This window comes from Sciurus vulgaris, assembly GCF_902686455.1.
Source record: "Sciurus vulgaris genome assembly, chromosome: 10".
In the NCBI taxonomy this organism is placed as follows: Eukaryota; Metazoa; Chordata; class Mammalia; order Rodentia; family Sciuridae; genus Sciurus; species Sciurus vulgaris.
Window position 1 is genome coordinate 70,176,541 of NC_136470.1, and position 17,115 is coordinate 70,193,655.

Here is a 17,115-nt window from a genome sequence, read left to right on the forward strand (position 1 = left end):
CACATTCAACTTTGGAAGAGTTTGGGAATGGGGAAAACACATTCTACCTTCTAATAAAGGAACTGTTTCTCATTTTTGTACCACAAAGTTCTCTATGTCCATTCTATTTTTCCTAGCCCAAGTTTACTACTCAGTTAATCAATATACACATCATCTATTTCTTATTTTATCTCCCTGAATTAAAAAAGTTTTATGCTCAGTTTAAAAAGAAAATCACATTAGTAGAAGCAGTGTGACTGACTGAATGAGTGAATAACATAGGGTCTTAATCAGGGAGAAATAAAAAGTGAACACAGAAATGTAGAAATGATGAAGAAATTACTTTCCCCAGTTTTTGGTTTTTTTTTTTTTTGCGGTGCTGGGGATCGAACCCAGGGCCTTGGGCTTGCAAGGCAAGCACTCTACCGACTGAGCTATCTCCCCAGCCCTATCCCCAGTTTTTCATAAATCACCAATGGATGCACAAACTCAGTTTTCCTATCAATATTTTCTCCACAGCAGTAGTGGGTGACAAGTCCCAAAGGGGATGGAAATTTCTCTATACTTCTTGCATAAGTTCTTAGAAAGGGTTTACAGAACTCTAATTCTCCCCTTGCTTATAAAATAACCGAATTTGTAAAAATATAGCCACCAATTTACTTCCAGGTTTTAAAAACTTGATGTTAATACTTGGGAAGCAAAAAATGCTAATTATACTTTAGTCTTATGAGTGATAAATCTTAATGAAATTTCTATAAACTTCTCATGGGCCAAAATTTACTGTAATCTGCTAAAAATGAGAGAAAGTATCCTTATTTCAAATATTTTATGTCACTATTTTGTCCAAGGTCATATAAAGATTGGACTAATAAATTAGAGGGTGCTTCATACCTCCATAAATACTTAATATTACCTATTGTTATCCTCCACAAACTTTCATTAACAAGAGTGTCATTTCATATCCAGTGTATAGCTTTCCCAGAAATGGTTAAGAGCTTAGTGTTTGGAATTACCTTGTGTGGTAAAGTTGAAGAGTGCAGGTGTGTCTCTCCCATTTGGTAGTTTGACATTTGGGTCCCGCAGTTCATCAAAAAACGAATGTGCACAAGCTTCCAGTGGCGTCAACCGGGCAGTTGGGGTATATTCCAGTAGACGGCTACACAATGCAATTGCCTCTGGTGGAGTTCGGGGTCGGAAGACCTGTAGTACATAAAGGGGAAAGAACAATTAATATTTTATTATAAAGACATAGCAAATAGCTCTGAGTACTGAGTTAATTCCCACCATGTACAAAAACATGGTTGCATTTGGGAAAGGAACCTTGTAGAATAAAAAGAGTTAACTGCATGTGATTCACCACACTGGGATAAACTGCTAATTTTAAAGACTATGAGAAAAGCTCAGAGAAAAATCTACATAATCTAGACATAAAGCAGTGTCATTAAACATGCATATAAAATATACCAGGCACATAAGAAAGGCTCAGTTTTGGAGGCAAGCACAACAAAAAGAAATTTAAAAATTGTCAAAGTTTTGATTGCTATGGAAATAAATAAAACATTGCCTCTTTGGTGTCAACAACTGTTGACAATGGATGGCACTATCCAAATTAAGCAATCAATGATTTTTCGAAAGAGAAAGCAAAGTTGTTATTCTAGGTCTACTAATGCTAATGATTGATATTATTTCCTCAATATACAAAGCCTACCATTTACTTTGACAAAATGATGTTGTTTCTTCAAGTAACTGTTATCATCAATGTGGCCAGATCACTCTCATTTGAATGAATTTGAATGAATATTCTAGGGTTTTGTTAATGGAGAGAATACTGTCTTTTTCATTAAAAGCCACAGAAAAAGCCACAGAAATAGGCAACTAAAAGGCTATACTGAAATAAAATGTAATTAATTTGATTAAAAGAAGAGATAGTTTTCTACTCATCAATGTCTTAAGAATGAATCAATACATAAAATTACAAAAATATATTTCAACCTAAAGTGTGGCCAATTAAAGGATAAAGAAAGGAGTAGAAATAAACAACAGATGGACAAAAAGCCTTTGAAATTAAATAAAAATGAAATGTACAACCCGTGATAGAAAGAACAAACAAAAATAAAAGTTGTGGTGCAGATATGTAAGAGAAGCAGACATGCATATATGGAGGGAAATAGACCCATAAATGAGGAAAGGACATGCAGATAATGATAGGGCATGAAGGACTCTGGGAGGTTAAGATTTCCTAATGAGAATGGCTCATATAACATCTGACTGTTCACTTAGGCCAAAGGTAGGAGAACTAGTTACAACTAGAGTTTATTAAATATTCAGAAGAATATTAATACTTCCTATAAAACCAGTGAAAACTTTTTATTGTTGGGGTTTCCTTCTTTCTCTTGTTCTTGCTTTGATTTTCATACAGTTTATTACTGAAAAAGATTATTTTCCATGGAAATTGAGAAATTGGGTTGATTAGGATCTTAGGAATTTATTTCAGATCTTGAAAGGTCTTAGGCAATTTATTGGCTATGGTAGAAAGCCTTTGTTAAGGTTGAAAACTGCCTCATCTTTATTTCTGAGTACTTTGATTTGCCTCAAGCAAGAAAACCTTAAAGTTATCATATTATTTAAAATGTTCAGATCTTCCACTATTATTTGTCATTTTTTCCCCTCTCTTGCTTTCAAGAGAGGGGAATATGACCATAATCAAATCCAGAATGCAAAACAAAAATGGCTGAAGGAAAAACTCAGAAAATTTATCATAAAAATATTAAATACTATTGACATATTTTATTCCTGAGAGCAGGATCTAATTGACAATATATAATAGTTTGCTAGCTAATCCAAAATGCTTCAGTACCAATAATAGTGTCATATAACTAGAATTAAAAACAGTAACAAAAACTAAATATCTCCAGCTAAATTCAAATATAGGGTAATTAGGTAGTGAGTTATTTAAAATTAAAAAAGTCATGGTTTAATACCAAATCAGTATTTATTATTTTTATTTTGCGTTAAAGGTATTAATAAACCAGTACTGTAAGATTATTTCTGATTATTTTTAATGAGCCCCCCACCCCTGGTGTTTTATTGGCTTTAAGTGATTACCCATTTTGGTACTAAGACATATATTAGCTTATGTTGTCAGGATATCCTAACTTAAGAGAATTAAAGAGCTAAAAATAATAAAGAAAAGAATTAATTCCAAGAACCTACATTAAAATCAAGATTTAACCTGTCTTTTTAAAAAAGATCTGCTGTACTTCAAATCCTTTGAGAGATTTTTGATGAGAAAAGCCCTGGTTCAGTACTCTGGGGATAAATGTTAAGTGGGAAATTGTGTGGGGTCAAAACATAGTATCTTTTAGAGTTTAGATATTTGACCATAATCTAGGGTGTTAGGTAGTTTATTCAGTAATTTCCAAAAATTACTGTACAAACTAGAAACTAGTTCTTCTGAATTATCTTTGTGTCTGAAGTAAGGGAAACCAGTAACTACTAAAATTTGGCTTTTAATAAATAAGTTTTGACTGCCTCTACATTTCTTACTCATTGATATAGCTCAATACTTATAACCTTTGGTTTCATGAATCTTCATCAATATTTATTCTTATAAGAATAAGTAAAACTTAAAACTCAAAACTCCTGTCAATGATTCACCTAGGAGACTGACAATCTAAAAATATAATAAGAAAACCTATATCATACTATGAATAATAACAGAAATTGTAGCTCCCTACATTGCTTTGTACTAGCATATCTCAAGAATGAACAATTGTTTAGCCTTTCAAAAAATGCCCCCCTCCCCAGGTTTTATAGACCTGCCCTGTAAATTTCGGGGGGAAAAAAAAAAATAAAGTACATACCCGCACTCCTGAGGTGAAATGTCCTGTTCCTGACGAATCCTAAAGATGATAATGCAGTGAAATAATCCAAACAGGGAAGTCAATCCAAAAGAGAATAGTCCAGCAAGGAAAAATATATCCAATGTTATAAGAAATCCATGGTGTAGGGGGACACAGAAAATGTTTATACAGTTATAAACTTTAAACATTAGTCTCCACAGTAGCAAGTCCAAATTTTAAAAATTATTTCACCACAGTGTATGCAAAAAAATTTTTGATTGTGCAATGGTGAGGCACAGTAAAGAAACATTTAAATTTTAGTTTATCATGTTCCAATGCCAGTGTGTTTATTAAAAAAATACAAAACCAAAAAAAGTTAAAATCAAAATGAAATCTAGAAGTAAAGTTCCCAAAGTAAAGTGGTCTTCTACGACCTGGATTCATCATCCATAGACATGGCTGGGAGGGGGCATATTAGCCTGCTTTTAAAGATGTTAAGTTCCCAATATACTAATTTTTCACAATTAATGTGTCCCAGTTACACAGTATAAACATTTTTTTGCTAAATTATTAGTTATGAAAGAAATGTATTAAGTATATTTAGCTTATATTACTATAGATTTCAAGTCAGATATTTTCAGTTTGTGTGAGCTAAGAAGGATCAGGCCACCGCGGATTATTCTCCATTTTTGGATTGACTTTCCTGCTAAAAGATGTTTATTTGCTGACAGTCTCATTATCTTAGGATTCTTCAGGAAATTGACATATCATCTCAGGAGTGCGGGTATAAACTTACTTTGTGTATTGTGGGCTCTGCCCCCTCATACCCTCGCACCCATTACTTAGGAAAAATAAATAGCATTTCTTTCCTTTTTGGAAAAACTCACTGAAAAAAAAAATCCTACATCTCTGAGCACTACAAATTCAACAACCATTCCATCTGCAAATATGCCCAATTCACCCACCAAAAGCTAAACAAAAATGTATACAATAAACAATACAACTAAGGGACAGTCACAGTTACAGGTGACATGCATAGTAATGTACACCAACACCTAGGCACAACGGAGCCAAATATGTAAAGGAGGTAAGCAGGGTCTATTATGTCTAGGCATTGAGAACAAACAAACAAACAAAAAAAAGGGCAGAACTCACCAGTAGCTGTGAACACCCTTGGCTATTCTAAGAGAATGTAACATTCTTTTAGGATAGTTTCCAGTGGGGGAATTAAATATTTTGCAAAAATAAATAATCCGCGGATTACTTTTAGTCTGCAGACTAAAATTTAGTACATGGATTAAAATCCAGCCCATCAGAATAAAAATCTTAAAACAACCAGGTGGACAAAAATAGAAAACCATAAAAGAACTGACAGCACAAAGTAAGACTGAACTGGGCCAACTAATAATTAGTGCGCAGACTAAATATGGCCAGCCAAGTATGCAGCAAGGCCATGGAGACCCCAAAACACCCCTTTAAAAACTAACAAAAGTGGTAAAACAAAATAAAACAAAGCAAAAACAAAGGGGTGGGCAGAAGAAGGGAGGGGAGGAAAGAAAGCAAAAATAAAGAAAAGAGAGGAAAAATTTAAAAGAACTAAACAAAACACTGACATGAACTTTTAAAGTGATTCAAATACTACCTCACCTATGCAGCAACATATTAAATTGAAACAAATATCAACTCTCATCACAATTACTAATCCAAGAAGAAACTAACAGAAAAAATTTTCTTTTTCAAAAAGGAAGTCTCTGTGGTATTGAACAAATGCAAACGAATCCTTAAATAAAAAATTATTTGAAACAAATTTGCATTTGGAAATGACAGAGGAAATTTTTTCTCTATATGTCCTGTAAGAGACTTTGGCCATCAAAGTTCAACCTAGAGCTAATTGTTATGACTGAATGAAAAGTCCTTTAAAATGGCCATTTATAAACACTCACATGCAACCATATCAAGGTCTATAGTTCAGTTGCTTCTCATGGCATCAGCTTTTACCAACTATTGTATGCCGCCAACCAGAGCAATATAAAAAATGCCTACTTTTTATGGCTACAGATAGTAATAATTAATTGAATAGAGTACAGACAAGTACTATGACTGTTCCAAACATCTCCTTCTCACTAGCTTTTATTATGATAAATTTAGAACACTGACACTGTTTTCTGGTCATACCCAAAATTTAAAAACTCACAGTTTTAAAAACTGGTAAAAATACTCCTAAAGAGCAATTCCAATATTGGCTATCGAGTAATCTATTAATCATCTAAAATTATTTGGAACAGGTAACCCTAAAGATAGGATTCGAAGTGAGACAATGTCATGGATCTGTTGAATAACTGCTTATGTTAAGTATGAAAATTAAGTCTACCTGTTTTTATGTGAAACAATTTAATAATTAAATAGTCTACACTATTTTTAGAAACATTCTTTGGTGGCATTTTACATGTTTTTATGATTGACCTAATGATGCAGTGACATATAAGATCATTCAATTCATTTTAATACTATCAGAAATGATTACCATCAGCTATGGAAGACCAAAATTCAGAGTCCATTAGCCAACTTTAAATGCTAGGTATTTAACAGGGTACCATTTAACAAGGTAGATATACAAACTCAACATAGCTCAAGCCTATTGAACAAATATTTTTTTTCTAACCTTTGAAGATATCAGTTCCTAAATTAAGGTGAAGAAGGTTGAATTTAAGAAAAATGAAGAATCCTTTCCTTAAGTCACAACAGAGTTAGTGTTCAGTGAATTTCAGCTGAGTAATTAAAAGGCTGAGTTTTTTTTTCCTGAGCTCCATTACACACAAAAAAAGGTACATGCAGACATCAGCATTTAACTATGCAATGTTAATTTCTTACTCTAACATTATCTACTGATGAAACAATACCACAGGTTTACACCTGTGTAAGGGATTTCTCAAATGTCTACTTAACCAATTTAATCTTTCATTCTTCACAAAAATGTTATTACAGTAAGGCTGACCTTTCCAAGAATATAGGATTATTTCCTTTTCATCCACACCTCCCATCTTAAGAGATACTCACCCTGGCTACAACGATTCCTAACTTTTTCTACATCTAAGCAAATCCTAATTTTCCTTCAATAGCTCATGTCCTCTATCATGATTAAGGAGACTTCTCTTTTCCCTCTATCACCTTTATTAAAGGTCTACTGTGTAACAACTACAGTATATGGAACACCTTTGAACACTTACTGTACATAATCAAGTGTATGATTATACAGTATTTTACATCACTCAGTACTTGCTTCTACTAAGCTTTTCAACTCTAAGTTTTTAAGGACAAGAATTATATTTTACTTCTTTTACATCCTTTATGGTACCCAGTACAGCACTGGTTGCACAGAACACACAGGATTTAAAGAATAAATGAGAAATTAAAAACAAATTTTTGCCTTCTTTTACAATGTATTCCCATCCCCATCCTCTGTCCCCCATAAGCAATCTTTAAATTAATGTCTTGATATTCGTACTTTTTTACATTATTCCTCTCACATGTGGATTAGCCACTCTAGGATGTAGATTTTAATGTATATGGTTTCCTGAAAAGTAATGGGAATATATAGCCAGCATAAAGTGAAAAGTGAGGAAGTCTATTAACATAGGAAAATGTTAAAAAAGAGAAGTAATTATTCTAACACTAATAAAGATAAAGGTAGAAATTTCAGGAGAGAGCATACTGCATGAATTCATGAGACAAGTGATAGTGTATTAGTAGTGTTTAGGATAGAGGGGATTGAGTAATAAAATAAAATGTGATTTACCAAAGCAATAGAACAAAGTTCTTAGATCTGAGGATCTAAGTTATTAGATCTGAGGATCCAAGAGAAATTCTCAACATACTTTATGTTTTCTGGAATACTTGTGAATGAAATGAATAAGAGAGATTAAAAAAAGCAGATGGAGATCTTCAAGAAAAGTTTGAAACCAATTTTTGTTTTCACTTTTCAGGCCTCTCTGAAGGCATTTTTGGTAATGTGCTGCATAATGGTTGAAACAGGTAAGTTTTCAAGTTCTGAAAAATTTTGTATTGAAAAGGCAAGGAAAAAAATGTATGACTATGAAGAAAATCTTAAAAAATATATAATGGCTCTTTTTGTTTAGCTTCAAGCATAGATGACCAATAACTTGTCTAGTCTAAAATGATTCTTTTGATAGCTTACTCTGTTGGAAATACTAGTATTCACACTGAAGCATGTCAATAGTGTTCTAAGAAATCAAGTATGCAAGGATTGTTTATGGGGATAATGCTTTTTCGGATACTTACTCAATGACCTACGGTCCATACAACCTATAGCTGGTTTGACACTTAACTACTGAGTATTAAACTATCATATATGCCCCAAACTTGGCAACACACATTTTAAAGTAATCCACTTTCAAGTTATCATTATAAAACAAATTAGGAACTACTATAATACACCTGTGGTATGACTTGGTATGACATATCAGGAGTTATATGGTAGGAATAATCATGGGAGAACTTGGACAATGAGAAAATATTTCATGGGAAAAGTGAGACTTGAGATCTTGTAAGCACAGAAAAAAGGTACATTCTAAAATGGTGATGGAGGGGGTGACACCAAGAAGAGGTAGAAATGAATGTGGTTTCTCTAGAGAACAATTAGGATTTTGGTTAGACATAAAATTCAGCATGACTGCATGGTCCATTCAAAGTAGGCTACCAGTTGAACAACACTCCCATATGTAACTAACATAATAAGTAGCACTAAATATAACTATTAAAGATATTAGGGCTCTTGGGGTTCTAATATACTTCCTCTACAAACTGGTTATGCCTTCTATTATTCTGAAGGAATATTCAGTTATCCATGCCAATTTATTGACTTTATAAAATTATTTACTACCAGAACAAAAAGGAATATTTTGTCTCCAGAATTTAAACACAAAGGCAGCAGAAACAGGTACTCAAAATGGGAGGTAAAATTCATCTATATCTACATGATAGTAGATATATAAACTTTTTAGAAATCCCTAATATGCTATAACTAGACACAAAATTTTTAATAGTTTTTTAAAATTAGTGCATTATGGACATACATAAAGGTGAAATTAACTCTGGTATATTCATATATGACCATAGGAAAGTTTCATCAGATTCATTCTACCATTTTAAATTCATTGCCTAATAGTATGCATTTAAGAATGGAGGAAGTTGGAGAATTCAGACTAGGTTCAAGCAAGTAGGGATGGTTAGGAGCAAGACAAGATCAAAGTCTCCTATTTTTCTGGAAAGGAAAAGTAGAAAAGATCAAGAACAGTAACAAAGTAATCTGTCATCCAAACTGGGTTACCTTTGAGACTAATGGGGTATCAATTAATAACTACATTGGATAAGCAAAAATCAGGACACAGGATCATCCTAGTCATTTTATGTATTATATGCCCAATGTCCTTAAAGGCTTTGAGAAATCAGAAAGAACTTAAAATAGGAAGAACTATGAGTCTAACATATACTTTTAAGAAAGCTAACACTGACAGCAACAAGGAGAATGGATTAAAATGATGTAAAACTGAAGGAAGAAAATCAGGAAGTAAGAGATTGTTTTATAATTCTATATGACAGTGGCATAAACTAAGGTCAGGCCAGTGAAAACAGAATAAGAGGACAAATAAGAGAACTATAATGGAGGTAGAATGTTCACATTTAACCATAACTAAAATAATTCCTTATAACCATATTACAATTTTATTTTCAAAAGAACCGAAGACATGGCAGATAGTCACTATCTTACAAAAGAAAAAAAGTAGAGCCAGAAACATCAGTGTTTAAACAGATCCTCAATTCGTACTAGTCTGTCATCAATCCATACCTTCCTGTACTAAATGCAGAAATTAAATTGCTTTTCTTTTTCCAACCAATCTCTGACTCTAATTCTCAATCTACTTTTGAAGCACTAACTTTTGCTTTCAATCTGATTTTTCTTTCGTGAAGTGTACATCATATACTAACGCAGAGGACTTTATTTTCGCACTTCCAATAATGGTTCCTATATAAAACATTAGCACCTATTTCCTTTCCTACTTAATCCACAAGTATTTTAATGAATTAGGTTACACTGGCTATTATGTATCAGTCATGAGCAATTTAATGGCTTTTAAAATCCTCACGATACCTGTCATTCAACACACTAGGGTTATCTCAGTGTTTTTGTTTTTCCTGTCTCTTTCCTATATACCTGTATTCCCTTATCTCATTGTTTCCATGGTAGACAGTTTTACCTTTAATTTATTTTTGCCCACATTTTGTGATTTAGCTACAATACAGTGCAGTACAGGAAATCAGGGTTCCCATGCCCAAAGCTTCAGGAAATGGGATTGAAGTGAGTTCTAGTGGAAGACAGCAATAAAGAAAAAGGCAGTTCTTGTTTCCAGACTCCAAAGGTAGACTCTCCTCTTTAAACATTATGCACGGTTTTAAAATGATTCCACTGGATGCCTAGCATAATATAGCATTTCTTAAGTTGCTGTTCAGTATGATAATTGTGGGGAAGGGAGAGGGAGGGGGCTAAGTTACCCCTAGGCATCTTGAGTTTTGTATTTTCATTTTAATAATAATCTACTATTTAAAAAAATAGCATCTTCTGATCATCTAGCTGTCAGAGTAGAACCATGAAATTTCATGCACCACCGTTTGTATGTACTAATGAGAAATTAACACCAATCTGCTTATTATATAATGCATTTGTATGAAGAGAAAACAAAATTATGTCAAAAACCACTATGTGAATGAAGGACTACAATAATTTTAACAGATGGAAAAGATAGGAGAATTAAGCTATTATTCTACCCATGGAACAGGAATGGAAATCTAAGTAAAAGGGCTTTATAATTCAAGTTTGAGAAACATTAGGAATATTATGGAAAGAGCAGGAATCTGGGAAGGCAAATGAAAGTTTAAAGCATAGAAGTTTACCACAGTTCTTCTGTTGGCTGTATTTTAATTATAGTATATCATTTCTCACACTCTACTTTGGCTAATTCTTCTATTGAGAAATAATCCAAGGTAAAAATACAGAAAATGACACACACTAATGTTGGTGGCAATGTTGATTTAAAATAATAATAATGACAGGAACTGTTAAATAGGATTTGTGACCTCAATTATATCTGTCAGTTCTACACTGAGGATATCATCTGATAAATACTTATATTACATTTAAAAAAGGAAACTTTTCCTCTCTTCCTTCATAAAAACATTGATTATTAAAGCAAACATAGAAATATGGATAGGTAGAATAAAATCACTCATATTCTTCTTACCCAGATCTGTTACTCTTTTGGAAGATTCCCTGTACTATTCAATATACAGAATTCTCTGTGTTGTTTTTCCTTTACATTGGTTGAAAGCACTTATACTACAAATCACTTATTGTAAACACTTTAACTCGTAATAAACTAATGAATTCAAACTGCAATTCAGCCCCTAAATCCAAATAGGCTATATGGCAATCTCTGGGTTTAGGGCTAGGTTAGTGACTCCAGATATCTTCTGACTCAGATCTTAAACCTTACATCAAAGATCAAAGGAGACCTTATCAAAGATTATTTGGTGCTCATCATGAATTTCTTTTAAAGGAAGTGGGTATACACCTTGTCTCTTGGCCAGTGAAAACTACAACCAAGAAATCTCTGGCACTAAAATATTACTGAGGTTTTTGACTTAAATAGGATATAATAATTCGTAAAGAGAACTTTCTGAAGAGATAATGAGATTGTGAGAATTTCAAGAAAAGTAAATAGAATCACAATACCACTCTGTAGAACAAGGAGAAAAGGAGCAGATATGCTCTGATCCTAGGAAATGTAAATTATTTAATCGAGAGCCCTAAATTACTTAACCTCTTGTTTATAATAAGAGATCTATTGCCAACTAAATGAACTTTCAATGTACAAAACAAATTGCTATGTGGATATTTTTAAATACAAAAAGTCTCTGCTTGAAGTACATAAGAGAGTAGAGTGTTTCTAATTCACAAAAAAAGCATACAATGACATAAATTAAATGGTACTTGGCACATGACCATAAGTTTAAAGATCTAGCATCACACACACACACACAGGATGTCACAGGTCACCTATGTAACTTTGGATAACTCACTTGGTATCTTTGGTCAGAGTTTCTGAATCTGTAAAATGAAGAAGCTAGACTTCACTCTATAAATCCTATGAGTATTTTATTGTTTTGTTTGCACACAATCACACAAATCAAACTGAGATGAAAAAACATTGAGTATCAAAGAAAGTTTTTTGGTAAATTAATAATTGTGCTTTTAGAACTGGTTCTATTTAATGTTAAGGTTAGGTTTTTCCAAAGGCTAGTGACATCCTATAAACATATCAGTTGCTTTTAATGTATACTCCCAGCAAGATTACATCTGCTTTTTAATTTTGCTCCCAAAACACCAACAGAAAAGCAAACAAGGAAAGAAAACCACACAACACCATCTATAATAAGGTCTATGTTTTAATAATTTAAACAAATACAGAAAATACATGAAATGTATGTTATAATTTGTTATATAATATTGAAGTATGCACTCTGTAAATAAAGAGATTAACTTCTGAATTTTAGGTTGTCAAAATTTATATGTAATATCCTACTCCAATATTTTAATGATGTAGATACATTGTCCTTACCTTGCAAATGAAAGCCCCGGCTGTGAATTGTCTACAGGAAATCAATGGGAACAAAACTGTACACAGTCAATGAAACACTGAAGTACAATCACTCAATTAGCTTTACATGTAGAACTGCTATGTGCTTGTATTCAGGCAGCTATCTAGTTTCAAAATAATTCTGTTTATAAACAGTGAGTAATCCAAGTTTTAGATAACTATTAGTTGATGTAGTTTTTTAAAAAACTCATTTTTACTCACCTTTGTCCATGGATGTGCCTTAATTTGAGGGAATTTGAATTCTGTATAATTTGGGTTCATTTCTCTAATTTGCTCCCTTGTTGGTGTTCCCAGGACCTAGATAAAGGAAGAAAATTATTGCCATCTTTCCCCCACATATTATAAACATAGTCATTGCGTTTAAATGCATTGGTTTCACTGGAAAAAAGAATTCCAAAGTTAAATTTAAAAAGTAACTCAGGGAAGAGAGCAGACTTTTGGGAAAGCATTTCAATTAGTAATTGACTACAAATTATTAACTATAAATTCCATGATATACTATCCTAGTCAGATTTTTAATGATAATAAAAATGTGAATCTGGATTATAAAAAGAAAATTAGTAAAACTAGTCAAGTAACCCTCTGGTTTCCTTTCCTGTCAAATCTGATCACTAGTCTTGGTAGCTGTGAAAGGAGGGAACCCAAACTCAAACTGGTCTCACAGTGTTGTGGTTTGGCATATAGTATGTGGGCTAGTGTCAAACAGATTTTTTTAAAAAAGCAGTTGGTCTTGGGTTTGATCCTCAGCACTGCAAAAGAACCCCAAAACCAAAATAACAACAACAAAACAGCAAATAAACAAAAGTTTAAAAACTCAAGTAAGAATCAGGCATCATCATCTATCTTTGTTCTATTTTTAAAAACAATTCATCAGCAATGATCACATCTGGAATCAAAGTATCCAGATATTCACTTTGTAAGATCATATTACCAATATATTAGTTATCACTAATTTCATTCCATCACTGAATATTTATGAGTGTCCCCTGAGTATAAGGAACTATATATACTATGATTTGTGGAGGACACAAAGAACAAGAGATTTCCTACAATGAACTCATGTATTTGTATATTTAAAAAAGTATAACTACAATGTAAGGCAAAAAAATATTAAGGATTTCATTGCCTCTAGAGCTGTCCTAGGCACTGGACAAAGTAAAGTACATGGACCTTACAAGAAAGGTGTCAGGAAAAAACTACTAAATGCTAAAAATGGGCACTCGGTTGAGAGATATCACATATTATTCATCTTTATAATCCAACAATGCAGAAAAAAAAAGTTTGTTGAAATAAAATATTATAACATTTACAATCCAAGGTATATGGGTGCAGTTGGTTAGGCAGAGTAACTTCTAATGTTCTATAGCACAATATGTTTAAATATGGTTAACAATTGAATATTTCAAAATAGCCAGTAAAGAGGTGCATGGATGTTCCCAACACAAATAAGTTATATATGCCTGAAGCAATAGATATGCCAATTACCCTAATAAGATGATTACGCATTGCATATACATGCACTGGAATGCCACAATGTACCCCATAAATATGTATGATTAATATGTGTGAAACAAAAGTGAAGGAAAGCATTTTTTAAAAGACCTCTAAGACAGCAGACAAAATAACGTGGAATAAATCCAGTAAGAAATAAATGAAAAGAACTAAAAAGACAACTCAATAAAAATGGCCTAAAGATACCTCACCAAAGACAACAGAGATGGCAAATAAGCACGTGAAAAGATGTTCATCATCATTAATTATTATGAAAACACTAATTAAAATCACAAGATAATACTACTTAAAAATCACAAGATACTACTATGCACCTGATAAGAAGGCTAAAGTTTGAATGTACATACCATGTCTTGGCAAGGATGCAGAACAACTAAAGCTTTTAGCACTTCTGATGAAAATGTATAATGGTGTAGTACCTTGAAAGAAGTCTCTTAAAAAGTTAAATATATATATATATATATATATATATATATATATATATATTTATTTCACTCTTAGGTATTTACCCTAGTGAAATGAAAGCATATATTTATACAAAGACATGTACACAAATGTACACAGCATCTTTTTTGTAACTGCTAAAAAGTGGAAACAACCCAAACACCCATCAACAGGTGAATGAACAAATGGTAGATAATTTTATGATGCAATCCTACTTGGTGATAAAAACAAACAAACAAAAAGTCAAAAAACATGGATAAATTTTTTTAGAATATGCTGAAAGAAGCCAGACCAAAAAGTGTACCTAATGTATAATCCCATACATATGGAATTCTAGAAATATTTTTATGAACTGTGACAGAAATAAGATTCATTCTGTCTGTAGGGGGCTGGAGAGAATTACAAACAGATATGAAAACTACTGAGGGTATATACTTATGTTCATTATCTTGACTTTATGAGTATATCCAGATGTCAGGTTATCAAATTGTATACTTTAAATATGTGCAATTTACTATATGCCAATTATTCTTGCAATCAGAACTTCCAGAAATTATATTAGAACACATAAAGTTTGGGTTAAAATAGATGGAAGGGATATTCTGATGTACAGAGCTATAGTATTATTCACTGGTATAAATAAAAAGTAATCTAGTTAACTATAAATTGACCTATAACTATTTAAAATTTCTGAGTAATCTGACTTTTTGAAAAGAAAATTTAAAAGTGAATGTAAAAATAATCTAAATTATAACATGTATTCTAACGTCTATTTCTAACACTGTTCTGGGGGAAAGCACAGTCTTGGGGTACTAGTAACACATCTTCAACTATATACCCTCCCATCCCTCTTGGAGAACATTTTTAGCTTAATAGAGAAGAACAAGGTATCTGAATCAGGAAAGGAAATCTCTGGTCTTGGTAGCTTGTAGATAACAGACATTTATAAGTCAGGCACTACTTATACATAAAAGACAGTGGCTAAAAAGAAGTATTTGTTTTTATTTTCAAATATAATGCAAGCACTTATATGTTATACTATACCTTTGATGAGGCTGTGTCTGTGTATATAAGTACTGGGAGAGAGGGAAAGGAGTAAAGAATGAGGGAGTACTAGTGAGCCGATCAATAATTTGGTTCCTCCACATTCAACTCCACTGCAGAATGTAGCAATGAAATGAATAAATAAGTATTTATAAATGCATAGCTTCATTGACCCTATAATCTCTTGATTCTATTTTAAGGTATATACCGTAACCAAAAGAAATTCTTATATATTCAAAACCACATTGTTCTAGTAATAAACATTAATGACAGAAGCAAAAACATTCCTCAACAGAATTAATATAAGTTGTGGTACAGCCAATGGCATATAAACCAGCAATGTAAATGAATAAACTGGAGCTATACATCTTATGGATGATCTCATGAACACCAATGAAACATACAGTATGACTGCCTCATATAAAGTTCAAAATTAGCTGGGTGCTGGTTTTACATTTTTAAGTAAGAACACGTGGCATTCCACTTACTGTGCCTAGTTTATTTCACTTAACACAATGCCCTCCAGTTCTACCTATATTGCTGCAAAGACAGGATTTCACTTTTTTTATTTTAATGGCCAAAGAGTATCCCATTGTGTACATAAGCCATATTTTCTTTGTGCGTTCACCTGTTGATGGATAACTCGGCTGACTCTATCTTGTCTATTATCCATAGTGCTGCAATAAACATAGGAATACAGTTATCTCTTTGATATACTAATTCCATTTCCCAAAGGAAGTGGATAAAAGGAAGATAGCTGGATTATATGGCAGTTTTATTTTTAGGTTTTTTTTGTTTTGTTTTGATCATCATTTCCCTGATGATTAGTGATGCTGATCACATATTCAAAAAAATGTCAGCCATTTGTATATAGTCTTTTGATAAATTTTAATTCAGCTCATTTACCAATTTTAAAAATCAGATTTTTTTTTTTTTTTTGCTGTTTTCTGTTTCCTATGTATCCTGGATATTAATATCTTGTTCAATAAACAGTCTGCAAATATTTTCTCCCATTCTGCAATTTGTCTTCATTCTATTGTATCCTTTGCTGTGCAGAAGCTTCTTAGTTTGATAAAAACTGGTTTTGCTTCTGTTGCCTGAGCTTATGGGGACATACCAAAAAAATCATTTCCTATATGGATGTCTTGAAGCATTTCTCTTATGTTTTATTCTAGTAGTTTCATGTCTTAATTTAGGTCTTTGATTCATATTGAGTTGGCTTTTCTTTTTAACATGGTAAGAGATATGGGTATAGTTCCATTCTTCTGCATATTGTTATCTAGTTTTCTCATCATTATTTATTACAGATTGTCCTTTCTCCAATATATTTGGGTGACTTTGTTGAAGTATAATTTGGTTATAGATGTGCAGATTTATTTCTGGGTTCTCTCTTCTGTTCCAAAGGCCTATGTGTTAATTTTTACACTAATACCATGCTACTTTGATTACTATAGCTTTGTAGTATGTTTTGAGATCAGGTACTAGGATGCCTCCAACCTTTGTTCTTTTTTGTTCAAGCATGCTTAGGTTATGTGACGGTCTTCTGTGGATCGACATGAATT

The 17,115-nt window shown here is 32.5% G+C and overlaps 1 protein-coding gene across 3 annotated transcripts in view; it reads right to left on the minus strand.

The window, feature by feature from the left end:
* The window catches only part of GSK3B (glycogen synthase kinase 3 beta), a 209,558-nt gene that overhangs the window by 25,355 nt on the left and 167,088 nt on the right, over positions 1 to 17,115 (minus strand). For 2 of the 3 annotated variants that reach the window (XM_079155326.1, XM_079155324.1), the window contains 3 exons: positions 12,755 to 12,850; positions 3,843 to 3,881; positions 993 to 1,179 (listed from right to left, as the gene is read on the minus strand). In XM_079155326.1, coding sequence (XP_079011452.1) covers positions 993 to 1,179; positions 3,843 to 3,881; positions 12,755 to 12,850 — 322 coding nt within the window. The remainder of the gene's footprint in view (positions 1 to 992; positions 1,180 to 3,842; positions 3,882 to 12,754; positions 12,851 to 17,115) is intronic. The other variant, XM_079155325.1, reaches the window with a different exon arrangement.